The sequence below is a fragment of the Perognathus longimembris genome, chromosome 3 (assembly GCF_023159225.1).
Source record: "Perognathus longimembris pacificus isolate PPM17 chromosome 3, ASM2315922v1, whole genome shotgun sequence".
NCBI lineage: Eukaryota > Metazoa > Chordata > Mammalia > Rodentia > Heteromyidae > Perognathus > Perognathus longimembris.
Genome location: NC_063163.1, coordinates 108,512,425 through 108,526,224, shown reverse-complemented (window position 1 = coordinate 108,526,224; position 13,800 = coordinate 108,512,425). Strand labels below are relative to the sequence as shown.

The 13,800-nt window shown below is 38.3% G+C and overlaps 1 protein-coding gene across 1 annotated transcript; it reads right to left on the bottom strand.

Moving 5' to 3' along the window:
• Positions 1-10,440: 10,440 nt before the first annotated feature.
• On the bottom strand, positions 10,441-11,367 carry LOC125348024 (olfactory receptor 8B12). The gene has a single exon (XM_048340961.1). It carries the CDS (start codon positions 11,365-11,367, stop codon positions 10,441-10,443), a length of 927 nt encoding a protein of 308 aa, XP_048196918.1.
• Positions 11,368-13,800: the final 2,433 nt, after the last annotated feature.

Genomic DNA, 13,800 nt, shown 5'->3' with positions numbered 1-13,800 from the left:
GTTGTAATCCTAGTATCAGATAAAATTGACTTCAAATTAAAAACGGTAAGAAGAGACAAAGAAGGTTACTACATTCTAATAAAAGGATCTCTCCTACAGTAGGATATAACCATCCTAAATATCTACACACCAAATACAGGAGCACCCAACTTCATCAAACAAACAATACTGACTCTAAAAACACTAATAGACCCAAACACATTGATAGTTGGGGACTTTAACACTCCACTATCACCTCTGGACAGAGCAACGTGCCAAAAACTGAATAAAGAAACCACAGAACTAAACAACTGCATAGACCAACTAGACTTAACTGACATCTACATAATATTCCATCCAGCAACAACTGAATACACATCCTTTTCGGCAGCTCATGAAACACTCTCCAAAATAGATCACATCATAGGGCACAAAGAAAATCTGTACAAATTCAGAAGTATCAAAACCATTCCCTGCATTCTCTCAGACCACAAAGGAATAAAATTAGAGCTCAACTCAAACAGCCACCACAGAAAATCCTACAATACATGGAGACTAAACAACACACTGCTGAGCCATCAGTGGGTCATTGAAGAAATTAGAACAGAAATTCAAATGTTTATGGAATTCAACCAAGATGAGTACACAAAGTACCAGCTCCGTTGGGACACAGCAAAGGCAGTACTCAGAGGGAAATTTATATCTCTGAGTGCATACATCAACAAACTGGAGAAACAGCAACTCAACAACTTAAGGAAGCACCTTAATCTCCTCGAAAGAAAACAAGCCAAACCCCAAGTCAATAGACGGAAGCAAATAATTAAAATCAAATCAGAATTAAATCAATTAGAGACGAAAAAAAACATCGAAAGAATCAACAAAACAGGTGCTGGGGATATGGCCTAGTGGCAAGAGTGCTTGCCTAGTATACCTGAGGCCCTGGGTTCAATTCCCCAGCACCACATATACAGAAAACAGAAAACGGCCAGAAGTCGCGCTGTGGCTCAAGTGGCAGAGTACTAGCCTTGAGCAAAAAGAAGCCAGGGACAGTGCTCAGGCCCTGAGTCCAAGGCCCAGGACTGGCAAAAAAAAAAAAAAAATCAACAAAACAAAGAGTTGGTTCTTTGAAAAATTAACAGGATAGACAGACGCCTAGCAAACCTGACCAAAAAATGAAAGCAGCAAACCCAGATAAACAAGATCAGAGATGAAACAGGTAATATCACCACAGAAACAACCAAAATTCAGAACACAATAAGGGACTATTTTGCAAACCTTTATGCCAACAAATTCGAGAACGTGGAAGAAATGGATGATTTCCTAGAAAAAATCCATATCCCCAAACTCAACCAGGAAGATTTAAACCTTCTGAACAGACCCATATCCAGCATTGAAATAGAAAGAGCAATAAGTGACCTCCCATCCAAGAAAAGCCCAGGTCCAGATGGATTCACAGCAGAATTCTACAAGGCCTTCAAAACAGAACTCACACCAATATTTCTCAAACTCTTCAATGAAATTGAGAGAAAGTTCACTACCAGACACATTCTATGAAGCCACTATAACCCTCATCCCAAAACCAGGCAAGGACTCATCATGGAAAGAGAACTATAGACCGATTTCCCTGATGAAAATAGACGCAAAAATTTTCAACAAAATTCTGGCCAATCTACTTCAACAGGTCATCAAAGAAAACATACACCATGATCAAACTGGATTCATCCCAAGGATGCAAAGTTGGTTCAATATACGCAAGTCAATTAGTATAATCCACCACATCAACCAGAGCAAGGTAAAGAACCACATGGTTATATCTCTGGATGCGGAAAAGGCATTCGATAAAATTCAACACCCATTTATGCTAAAAGCCCTAAAAAAACTAGGATTCCAGGAACACTACTGAATATAATAAAGGCAGTCTATGACAAACCAACAACAAGCATAATTCTAAATGGTGAAAAACTAAAGCCATTCCCTTTAAAATCAGGAGCAAGACAGGGATGTCTGCTCTCTCCCCTTCTCTTCAACATAGTACTAGAATTACTAACCAGAGCAATTAGGCAAGAAGAAAATATAAAGGGGATCCAAATAGGAAAAGATGAAGTTAAAATTTCTCTCTTCGCAGATGACATGATCCTATACCTAAAGAATCCCATAGACTCTAATCCCAAGCTACTATAGCTGATCCAAAACTTTGGCAAAGTTGCAGGATATAAAATAAACCCTCAAAAATCAACGGCCTTTCTCTATGCTAACGACCCGAAGACCGAGGCTGAAATCAGGAACGCAACTCCTTTTGCAATAGCCCCCAAAATCATAAAATACCTAGGAATAACCTTAACCAAAGAAGTGAAAGACCTCTATGATGAGAACTTTTAAAACATGAAAATCTAAATTAAGGCAGAACTAAGGAAATGGAAAAACCTCCCATGCTCCTGGATTGGGAGGATTAATATAATCAAAATGGCAATATTGCCAAAGGCTATCTACAAATTCAATGCAATACCCATTAATATCCCAACACAATTTTTTAATGAAATAGAGGAAGCAATCCAGAAATTTATATGGAACAATAAAAGATCCAGAACAGCAAAAACAATCCTAAACAGAAAGAACAGTGCTGGAGGAATTACAATTCCCAACATCAAGCAGTATTATAAAGCTATAGTAATAAAAACAGCTTGTTATTGGCACCGGAACAGGCCTGGAGACCAATGGAACAGAACTGAAGACCCAGAAATGAGCCCACAGAACTATGCCTACTTAATCTTTGATAAAGAAGCTAAAACAATAGTTTGGAAGAAAGATAGCCTCTTTAACAAATGGTGCTGGCAAAACTGGCTCAACACATGCAACAAACTAAAACTAGATCCTTATATATCACCCTGCACCAAAATCAATTCCAAATGGATTAAAGACCTCGAAATCAAAACAGTCACCCTGAAAACACTAAAGGAAGGAGTAGGAGAAACACTTGGGCTCCTTGGCACAGGACGGAACTTCCTTAACAATGACCCAGAAAGGCTACAAATCAAAGAAAGGTTGGACAAATGGGACTGCATCAAACTGCAGAGCAAAGGACATAGCTTGCAAGATAAACAGAAAGCCCACAGACTAGGAGAAGATCTTTACCGGCCATTCAATGGACAAAGGCCTCATCTCTAAAATATATGCAGAACTAAAAAAATTACTTTCCTCCAAAACAAAACCGCAAAGAACCAATAGCCCCCTCATCAAGTGGGCTAAAGACATAAAAAGAGACTTCTCTGAGGAGGAAATGAGAATGGCCAAGAGACATATGAAAAAATGCTCTACATCACTGGCCATAAAAGAAATGCAAATCAAAACAACATTGAGATTCCATCTCACCCCAGTAAGAATGTCCTATATCAAGAAAACTCACAATTACAAATGTTGGAGGGGATGTGGCCAAAAGGGAACCCTACTTCATTGTTGGTGGGAATGTAAACTGGTTCAGCCACTCTGGCAAGCAGTATGGAGATTCCTCAGAAGGCTAAACATAGAGCTCCCCTATGACCCAGCAGCCCCACTTTTAGGTATCTACCCAAAAGACCACAAACAAGAACACACTAAAGCCACCAGCACAACAATGTTCATCGCAGCACAATTTGTCATAGCGAGAATCTGGAACCAACCCAGATGCCCCTCAGTAGACGAATGGATCAGGAAAATGTGGCACATATACACAATGGAATTTTATGCCTCTATCAGAAAGAATGACATTGCCCCATTTGTAAGGAAATGGAAGGACTTGGAAAAAATTATACTAAGTGAAGTGAGCCAGACCCAAAGAAACATGGACTCTATGGTCTCCCTAATAGGGAATAATTATCACATGTTTAGGCTAGTCACAGCTGAGGATCACAAGAGCCCAATAGCTATACCCTTATGAACATATAAGATGATGCTAAGTGAAATGAACTCCATGTTATGGAAATGAGTGTTACATCACTGTTGTAATTACTTTCAACATGTGATGTGAAACTGTAGCTTCTATTGTTGATGATCCTCTTGTATCCCCTTTCTGTGGTTGTACCTGCACTGTATCTGTATCTTATCTGAGTACATTGGAAACCATGTATACAGGTATTAGAACTAGGAAACTGAAAGGGAATACCAAAATCGAGAGACACAGGGTAAAAAATACAAACGATTACAAAAGCAATACTTGCAAAACTCTTTAGTGTAAATCTACTGAACAACTCATGAAGGGGGAAGGGATAGGGGAAGGGGGGAGGAGGGAATGAGGGAGGAGGTAACAAACAGTACAAGAAATGTATCCAATGCCTAACGTATGAAACTGTAACCACTCTGTATATCAGTTTGACAATAAAAAAATTTTAAAAAAAGAATAATTCTCATTAAATAATATAATAATTAACTTCCAAGTAAAATTAGATTTAAGGCACTTCACCTTGGAGTCACCTTGAATTTCAAATCCAAGGTGAAGTTCCTGAAGGGAAAGGAAATGGAATAGTTCAAGGGATTTATCTGGTTCCTGGATCAAGTAAAATTGGACTAAAATATTCACTGAGCCTCCTAATACCTAGCATATCTTATTCAAAGATATTGTGGCACAATAAGACATAGTTTACTTTTACTTTCTTTTTATAGAAAAGTAACTTCCAGGTAAGAAAACTTAGTGGTTTGCCAGATCTTTGTTCTTCTAAGGTCAGGGTCCATCTAGAATAGAATATTGTCTCTTGAGTTACTACAGTTACTTGAATAAATAAGCAAGTCACTTACCTCCTTCTTCACCTCCAAGATCCTGACTATATCACCTAAGTGAATGTCTGCCACAAAACAGGTGGTGGCTCATTGTACTTCCTTTTTCATTCTCTATTTCCCTTTGTTTCCCTCCAAAACACAAGCTAGACAAATATAAACAGGTATATCTGTTCCTTTGATTCTAACTCAGCAAATCTACAACCTCTATCAAAGAGGATGTTGGCCATGTTGGAACTGAGGTCTCATTCTCTCCCCTGGCTATATGCTTGTTGAGCACACTTTCTGGGATGGCTCAGTCATCTCCATTGCCTTTTCCTACAGTCACATGATGGAGGTAAATGTTGCTTCTTTCCTCCTACCCTTCCAAACTCCTGCTGCTATTGCAGAAATCTATACCAAAATTATTCTGCAGCTGTCAGCTGACCTTCAAAAATATATTTCCAAACTTGCTTATTGAGAAGTTACATTAAATTATTGTGAATACATAATATTCAAGACTTCAGATCTCAAGAATAAAGAGCAAATTATGAATGCAGCCAAAAAAAGAAAAATTTATTACAATGGGAAGAGGATCCGAATAACAGCAGACCTCTCCACACAAACCTACCAAGTGCGAAGTGAGTGGAAGAACACCATCCAAGTTCTACAGGCCAACACTATACAACCTAAGATTAAATGTCCAGCAAAATTAGAGTTCACATTCGAAGGGAAAACCAGATCTTTCCATAGCAAAGAGGACCTAAAGGAGTATGTGAATAAAAAACCAGCCCTACAGCGAAATCTAAGAGGGGAATCCCACCCAACAGAGATCATACAGGACACACATACAGAAACAGAAACAAAAAGAGCAGCTCACTAAAGACAAGAAAAAAAAAAAGAGGAAAAAACAGCCCAACAAGAAAATAGAAGGAGAAAAACACTCTTATCCTTGATCTCTTTGAATATAAATGGCATAAACTCTTCGATAAAGAGGGGCAGACTGGCAGAATGGATCCACAAACAAAAAGTTGCCATCTGTTGTCTACAAGAGACCCACCTTACAGCAAGGGATAAAAACAGGCTCCGAATAAAAGGATGGAACAAGATCTTCCAAACAAACGCACCTACCAAAACGGCAGGTGTAGCCATCCTGATCTCAGACAAGCTGGACTTCTCATTAAAATCAACTCAAAAAGACAAAGAAGGTCACTACATTTTAATACAAGGAAAAATCCAGAATCAAGACATCACGGTGATAAATGTATACTCACCGAACAAAAGAGGCCCCACATATGTCAAGCAAATTCTCACAGAATTACAGAACAAGATAGACCCAAACACAATCATAGTGGGTGACTTTAATTCCCCACGCTCTCCAAGAGACAGATCCAACACCCAGAGGATCAGCAAGGGAGCTGAGGACCTAGGTAACACCATATCCCAAATGGATCTGACAGATCTATATAGAATCTTCCACCCTACAGAGACCCAATACACCTTCTTCTCAGCAGCCCATGGATCATACTCCAAAATAGACCATGTCATAGCCCACACAAAGAACCTCAGCAAATACAAAAGTATTGACGTCATCCCATGTATTATATCTGATCACAGTGGATTAAAGGTAACCCTCAATAACAACGGTTACAAGAGAGGCTATACACATTCTTGGAGGCTAAACGCCACACTGCTATCCAACACATGGGCCACAGGCCAAATTAAAAATGAAATCAACGAATTCATAAGCCACAATGACAATGAAAATACATCACAAAGAAACCTATGGGAAACAGCTAAGGCAGTACTGAGGGTCGAGATCATTGCCCTCGGCACTCACATTAAAAGAATGGAAACAGAGCAGGTGAATAACCTCACGATGAAACTAAAACAACTGGAGAAACAAGAAATGATCGAATCTAAAATGACTAGGAGGAGAGAGCTCACAAAGATTAAAGAAGAGATAAATCTGATTGAAAATAGAAAGACCATTCAACAAATAAATAAGACTAGAAGCTGGTTCTTTGAGAAAATAAATAAAATTGACAGACCCCTTGCAAGACTTACAAAAAAAAAAGAAGAGACTCATATACGTAAAATCAGGGACTCCACCGGAAAAAATTACAACAAGTACACACGATATTCAAACAATCATAAGGAGCTATTTCCAGAACCTCTATTCAGTAAAAAACAATAATTTTACAGAAATGGATCAATTCTTAGAGAAGTACAAACTGCCCAAACTGAACCAAGAAGAAATAAATCAACTAAATAATCCAATAACTCACAGCGAGTTACAGGGGGTAATCAAGAACCTCCCAACAAAGAAAAGCCCAGGCCCAGATGGATTCACCAATGAATTCTACAAAACCTTTAGTGAGGAGCTAATACTAATACTCCTCAAACTCTTCCACGAAATAGAAACAGAGGGAGAAATCCCAAACTCATTCTATGAAGCTAATATCATACTCATTCCCAAACCAGGCAAAGACCCAACAAAAAAAGAGAACTACAGACCAATATCACTAAATGAACACAGATGCAAAGCTCCTCAATAAAATATTAGCTAACAGGATCCAGAAACTGATCAAGAAAATCATACATCATGACCAAGTAGGCTTCATCCCACAGTCACAAGGATGGTTCAACATCCGTCAATCAATCAATGTAATTCACCACATAAACAGAACTAAAATCAAGAATCACATTGTTATCTCAGTCGATGCCCAAAAAGCCTTTGACAAAATACAACATCCATACTTATTAAAAGCTCTGGAGAGAACAGGAATAGATGGAACATTCCTCAAAACAATAAAAGCCATATACAACAGACCAACTGCTAACATCATATTAAATGGAGAGAAACTGAAATCATTCCCCCTAAACTCAGGAACAAGACAAGGATACCCACTCTCCCCATTTCTTTTCAACATAGTGCTGGAATCCCTAGCCATAGCAATAAGGCAAGAGGAGGACATCAAAGGGATCCATATTGGCAAGGAAGAAATCAAGTTATCCCTATTCGCAGACGACATGATCTTATATCTGAAGGACCCAAAAAACTCAGTCCCCAAACTCCTACACTTAATAAACCATTTTGTCAAAGTAGCAGGATACAAAATCAATCCACAAAAGTCAGCAGCTTTTCTGTACACCAGCAATATACAAACCAAAAGGAAATTATGGAAACAATTCCATTTACAGTAGCAAAAAAAAGGATAAAGTACCTAGGGATCAACTTAACCAAGGACGTGATGGACCTATTTAATGAGAACTATAAAAATCTAATAAGGGAAATCAAAGAAGACACAAGGAGATGGAAAGACCTCCCATGCTCATGGGTAGGCAGAATCAATATAGTGAAAATGGCCATATTGCCCAAATTGTTATACAAATTCAATGCAATCCCTATTAAAATCCCAGTCACATTCTTCACTGAAATAGAGAAAGCAATCCATAAATTCATATGGAACAGCAAAAGACCTAGAATAGCCAAAGCAATTCTAGGCAAAAAAAAAAAGCAGTGCAGGAGGTATCACAATACCAGACTTCAAGCTCTACTATAGAGCCATCATAACAAAAACAGCCTGGTATTGGTATAAAAACAGACCGGAAGACCAATGGATTAGAATTGAAGATCAAGATATAAAATATAAGATATATCAGCTGATATTGGACAAAGGAGCTAAAGATATACAATGGAATAAACATAGCCTCTTCAACTACTGGTGCTGGGAGAACTGGGCAGCCATATGCAGAAAACTCAAAGTAGATCCAAGTCTATCACCATGCACCAAGATCAACTCAAAATGGATCAAGGACCTCAATATCAAACCTGAATCCTTGAAACTACTGAAGGACAGAGTAGGAAACATGCTAGAACTTATAGGCACAGGAAGGAACTTCCTGAATAGAGTCCCAGGGGCACAACAAATAGGGAAAAGACTCGACAAATGGGACTACTACAAATTAAAAAGTTTCTGCACAGCTAAGGACATAGCCACCAAAACAGAAAGACAGCCAACCATATGGGAAAGGATCTTTACCAGCACAGCAATAGACAAAGGCCTAATATCTGTCATCCACAGAGAACTCAAAAAACTAAGCCCCTCCAAGCCCAATAAACCAATTTGGAAATGGGCAAAGGAGCTAAAGAGAGACTTTACAAGAGAAGAAATCAAAATGGCAAAGAAACGTATGAGGAAATGTTCAACATCCCTGGTAGTAAAGGAAATTCAAATAAAAACAACCCTGAGATACCACCTCACCCCAGTTAGAATGGCCTATACTCTGAACTCAGGCAACAACAAATGCTGGAGGGGGTGCGGGGAAAGAGGAATCCTTCTCCATTGTTGGTGGGAGTGCAAATTAGTACAACCACTTTGGAGAACAGTATGGAGGTTTCTCAAAAAGCTCAATATAGACCTACCCTATGAACCAGCCATACCACTTCTAGGCATCTATCCTGAACAACAGGTCCCAAGATATCAAAAAGACATTTGTACTTCCATGTTTATCGCGGCACAATTCACAATAGCCAAAATATGGAAACAACCCAGATGCCCCTCCACAGATGAATGGATCCAAAAAATATAGTACCTATACACAATGGAATACCACATAGCGATTAGGAATGGTGAAATATTGTTATTCACAGGGAAATGCTCAGAACTTGAACAAATAATGTTGAGCGAGACAAGCCTAGAACACAGAAAACAAAGGGGCATGATCTCCCTGATATATGACTGTTAAGAAAGGGAGACGGAGAGACAATAGAGACCCGGTCTGTGAAACCAAAAACTGCTTGTCAAATGGTATTTCCCACAGGATTGGGGCAGCGACCCAACAGTATGTAACTAAAACCAAACAACTACTCAACATATAAAGGTCAAAAATCAACCTCTCAGTGGAATACAATAGCTCAAAACCTATGTATGTACGTTCATATAAGACTACTGTCGACATATGGTCTAATATCGACATTACATTTAAAGCCCTAGGCGAATTTTCTTGGGCTTGGCCACGTGGCTACTGTATATGTTCTTGATTCATTGTGTATTGTATATATGTCTACCTGACCTAGAGAAGGGAAAGAAAAACAGGGCGTAAGATATCACAGGATATGTACACACTGCCCTACTATGTAACTGTACCCTTTTTGCACAACACCTTGTCAAAAAAATTTGTGTTCAATTAATAAATAAATTAAATTTAAAAAATATTGTGAATATAATCCCATTTTGGTGTTTTATCATATTTTTAAAGAAATCTACAACACAGTGATAAAGGAAGAAAGCATGGCATGATAACAGATAATTTTGTGTCCCTAAGTAACAAAGTACTTTCAAGTTTCTAATATCTCTTAGGTAAGGAGGCTAGATTAAATGATTTATAAGGCCTATTCAGGATAAATGATCTATAATTGTATAAAAGTATGCATATAATTAAGAAATCTTGGAATCGTTGAAGTAGAATAAACATCAGAAAGAATAAACCTGCGTTTAACACTCAATTTAATGTAGAGACTTAAAATTCTGTCTACAAGACAGGAAAAAATTAAAATTTTAATCCTTCATTACAAACATAAATACTTACAAATGAACCATTTTCTCCTTGTATAAATACAGTTCATTTCTTTTTCTTATTTTGTTTTTTTATACTCATTTATTGTCAAGGTGATGTACAGAGAGGTTACAGTTTCATACGTTAGGCCTTGGATACATTTCTTGTAGTTTGTTACCTCCTCCTTGCCAAAGTTTTCTTCAGGGCAACTTGGACATCCTTATTCCTGAAGCTATAGATTAATGGATTTAACATGGGTACCACAATGGTATAAAACAGAGAGGACACTTTCCCTTGATCAAGAGGCAAAATGGAAGGAGGCTTGAGATACATAAAAGCTCCAGAACCAAAGAAAAGAGAAACCACAATGATATGGGAACTGCAGGTGCTGAAGGCTTTGGACCTGCCCTCTCTGGATTGCATGTGAAGAATGCTAGAAAGGATGAGGGCATAAGAAATAAAGATGGCAGCGATGGGCATTCCTATGTCAATGGCCACCACAATGAAGACCACCAATTCATTTACATAGGTGCTGTTGCAGGACAGCTCAAGGAGGGGAAGTATGTCACACATGAAATGATTCACAAGGTTGTTAGCACAGAAGGTCAGACTCATTATGCTTCCTGTGTGGGCCATGGCTCCAGCAAATCCCATTCCGTAGACACCCAGCAAAAGGAGAAAACACAGGTGAGGAGACATGGTGACTGTGTACAGCAGGGGATTACAGATGGCCACATACCGGTCATATGCCATCGCTGACAGGATGAAGGACTCAGAGACAACAAAGAAGCAGAAGAAAAATAGCTGAGTCAGGCACCCACCATGGGAGATAATGTTCTTCTTTGAGATAAAACTCATCAGCATTTTGGGAGTGATGGTAGAAGAGTAACAGAAATCTATTAAGGAAAGATTGAAGAGGAAGAAGTACATGGGCGTGTGTAGGTGGGAGTTGAGAGCTATCAGAGTGATCAAGCCCAGGTTTCCCACCATGGTGACTACATAGAAACCTAGAAACAGAAAGAAGAGGGGGATACGGAGTCCTGGCTGGTCTGTTAAGCCCGCAAGGATGAACTCTGTCACAGAAGAATTCTTGGTTTCCATTATCCTCTAAGGATGGAGGTCTCTGGAAACAGAGAATAGAACTACTTAGAAAGACAGAATTACACCATAACCACTCTCCCATATCCATCCCTTATTCTTGAAAAAAAAATCTACTGAAGTATTTGAACTTTGGTAAGAAGCTGGGGATTTTCTTTGTTTTCATTTTTGTTTATTTTTACCAATTTCTATGGGCAGTAGCAAACTACCAAGTAAAGATAATCTCCTGAGCAAAGAACAGGCTAAACTTTGCCTCCGTAGTGAGAACTGGTACTTCTTGTTTTGGGGCTACCAAAAACAAGATAGGTGTCTTTTTTAAAAAGTTATCTTTAAGTAGTTGTACAAAGTGGTTTCAATTCAACATGCAAGTTTCCAATGTACAAAGCATATTGGTCAATGTCACCCCTTTCATTGATCTCCCCCATCCTTCTCAACCCCACTTATCCCTTCAATTTACCTAGTTTCATTTTCACATATGTACATTGAATATTATGACTACATTTGCCCACTCTTCCTCTCTCCATTCATCTGCCACTCTCAAGAGTGACCACTCTTGCCACCCTGGACCTCACCCCTCCCTACCAACACATGTTCCAGTTTCCTGATATTCATTAAACTGTAAGTTTGTTGTTCAAAGGAGTTATACCACTGGAATCCTCCCTGTATGTACCATACTTTGTTAATACGTCTGTGTGTATATGTGTATTTCAGTCCTTTACTATGTCCTCCCCTCTCCTGCTTCTGTTTCAGTTGCTAAAATCCTGACAAACAGGCAGAAGTCACCATGGTTCTGGGTTATCCTGTCAGATAAGAAGGGGAGGTCATGTTTCTCCAATATCTCTTAACATCAGTAGACTTGATAATAACATTTTAAGGCTAACACTTGTTTAGGGCTACTGTGAGAAGTTCTGTTCTAAGATCTATGTGACAAGATTACCAACCACATTTGATAGATAAGACAATTGAGATCATGTCATTAGCCAAAAGCCACAAAACTACAAGAGTTACAAGTAGGGTCAGATAAGTACTTACCTTCCTTTATATAGATCCCTAATACTGTACTGTCTGGTGTCAAAATTAGTGCTGGGAGGCATAAAAATGCAATGATTAAAAGAGGATAGCTTGGAGCTCCGAGCCTTCTGCCACAGCTTGAGTCAAGCATCAGGATCTCTAATTTATCTCCTCTTTCTGTTCTGAAGAATTTGATTTACAGGTGTTAATTTGCAGAAAAGGCCCTCCTGCTTCCCAAAATGAGATAGAACCTATTCCTAACATGTGGATAACACATAATAAAGAGCATGATTGTGAATTACAGATCTCAGTGACTTGAGCAGGAGGACTGGGGCTCTCTTAAGGCCCTTTCCTCAGAGACGGCCTTCCCCAAGGAGAAAGAAATGTTTGTTTACTCCTTAGAATTGCTTAATTTGGCTCTTAGAGACAATCCTTTCTTTAACAAGCTCATAGGATTTTAAACCTGAGGAGACTCAAACTATTCTCTACTCCAATATTTCTCAAACCTGACAGTAGCCCACAATTACAAGGATTGTTGAGAAGAAACATAGGGCTAACTCAAACATTTGGGATCAGAAACTATGGGTATAGATGGACATGGGTGCTATATATTTTTCTTTCTGTGTACTTCCAGTGCCAGCAGTTTATGAATTAGCACAACTAATATTTATTCTCCTATTAACGACAAAGACACTATGGTGTTCCAAAGAAGTAAAATTATTCTCCTAAGATCACAGACTTACTGTCTACATTTCCAAACTCACATCCATAAACTTATGTCCTTCAACTTAGCTGGAATGCAAAGCACAAGGTTATCTAAGTGTACACAGAAAATATAAGTAAATCTTTAAGTAAACTATAGCCTTTAAAGGAAACTTAGAGCTATGGGATACAATAACATGAAATTAATATCATTTCTATATGCTAGCAGACACTTATTATAAAAGAAAATACCATGTAAATACCATTTACACTAACATAAGAATGTAATACTTTGGAATATACTTAACAAAAGGTATATATGACTTCTATACTGAACTACAAAATATTCTAATTAATATTTGGAAATGTTATATAAATAGAAAGATAGATCGAAGTTATGGATTGGAAAACAGTGCAATTAAGAACCGCATTGCATCTCAATCAATGATGAGCTACATATTTGTGATGGTCCCATTAAAAGAAATTGGGTACTGAAGTCACAGATACTTGATTTGTGACCTCAAGAAGTATAGAAGTAGTGAAGTACACCAGGTAAATAAATGAATGGAGCACAGTATCTAGAAATCAACCAACTCAAAGCATCAGTTGATTTGCAATACAGTGAGAGGGTAGTGTGTTCAATGAATGGCTCAGAAGAAAAAGAGAGAAAAAAATGAACACTAATCTCAGACCATATAAGATTAATTCATGATGCATCAGAGA

Bases quoted from the DNA above. Each gene is read 5' to 3' on its own strand.
- LOC125348024 (XM_048340961.1), bottom strand. From the start codon at position 11,367: ATGGAAACCAAGAATTCTTCTGTGACAGAGTTCATCCTTGCGGGCTTA.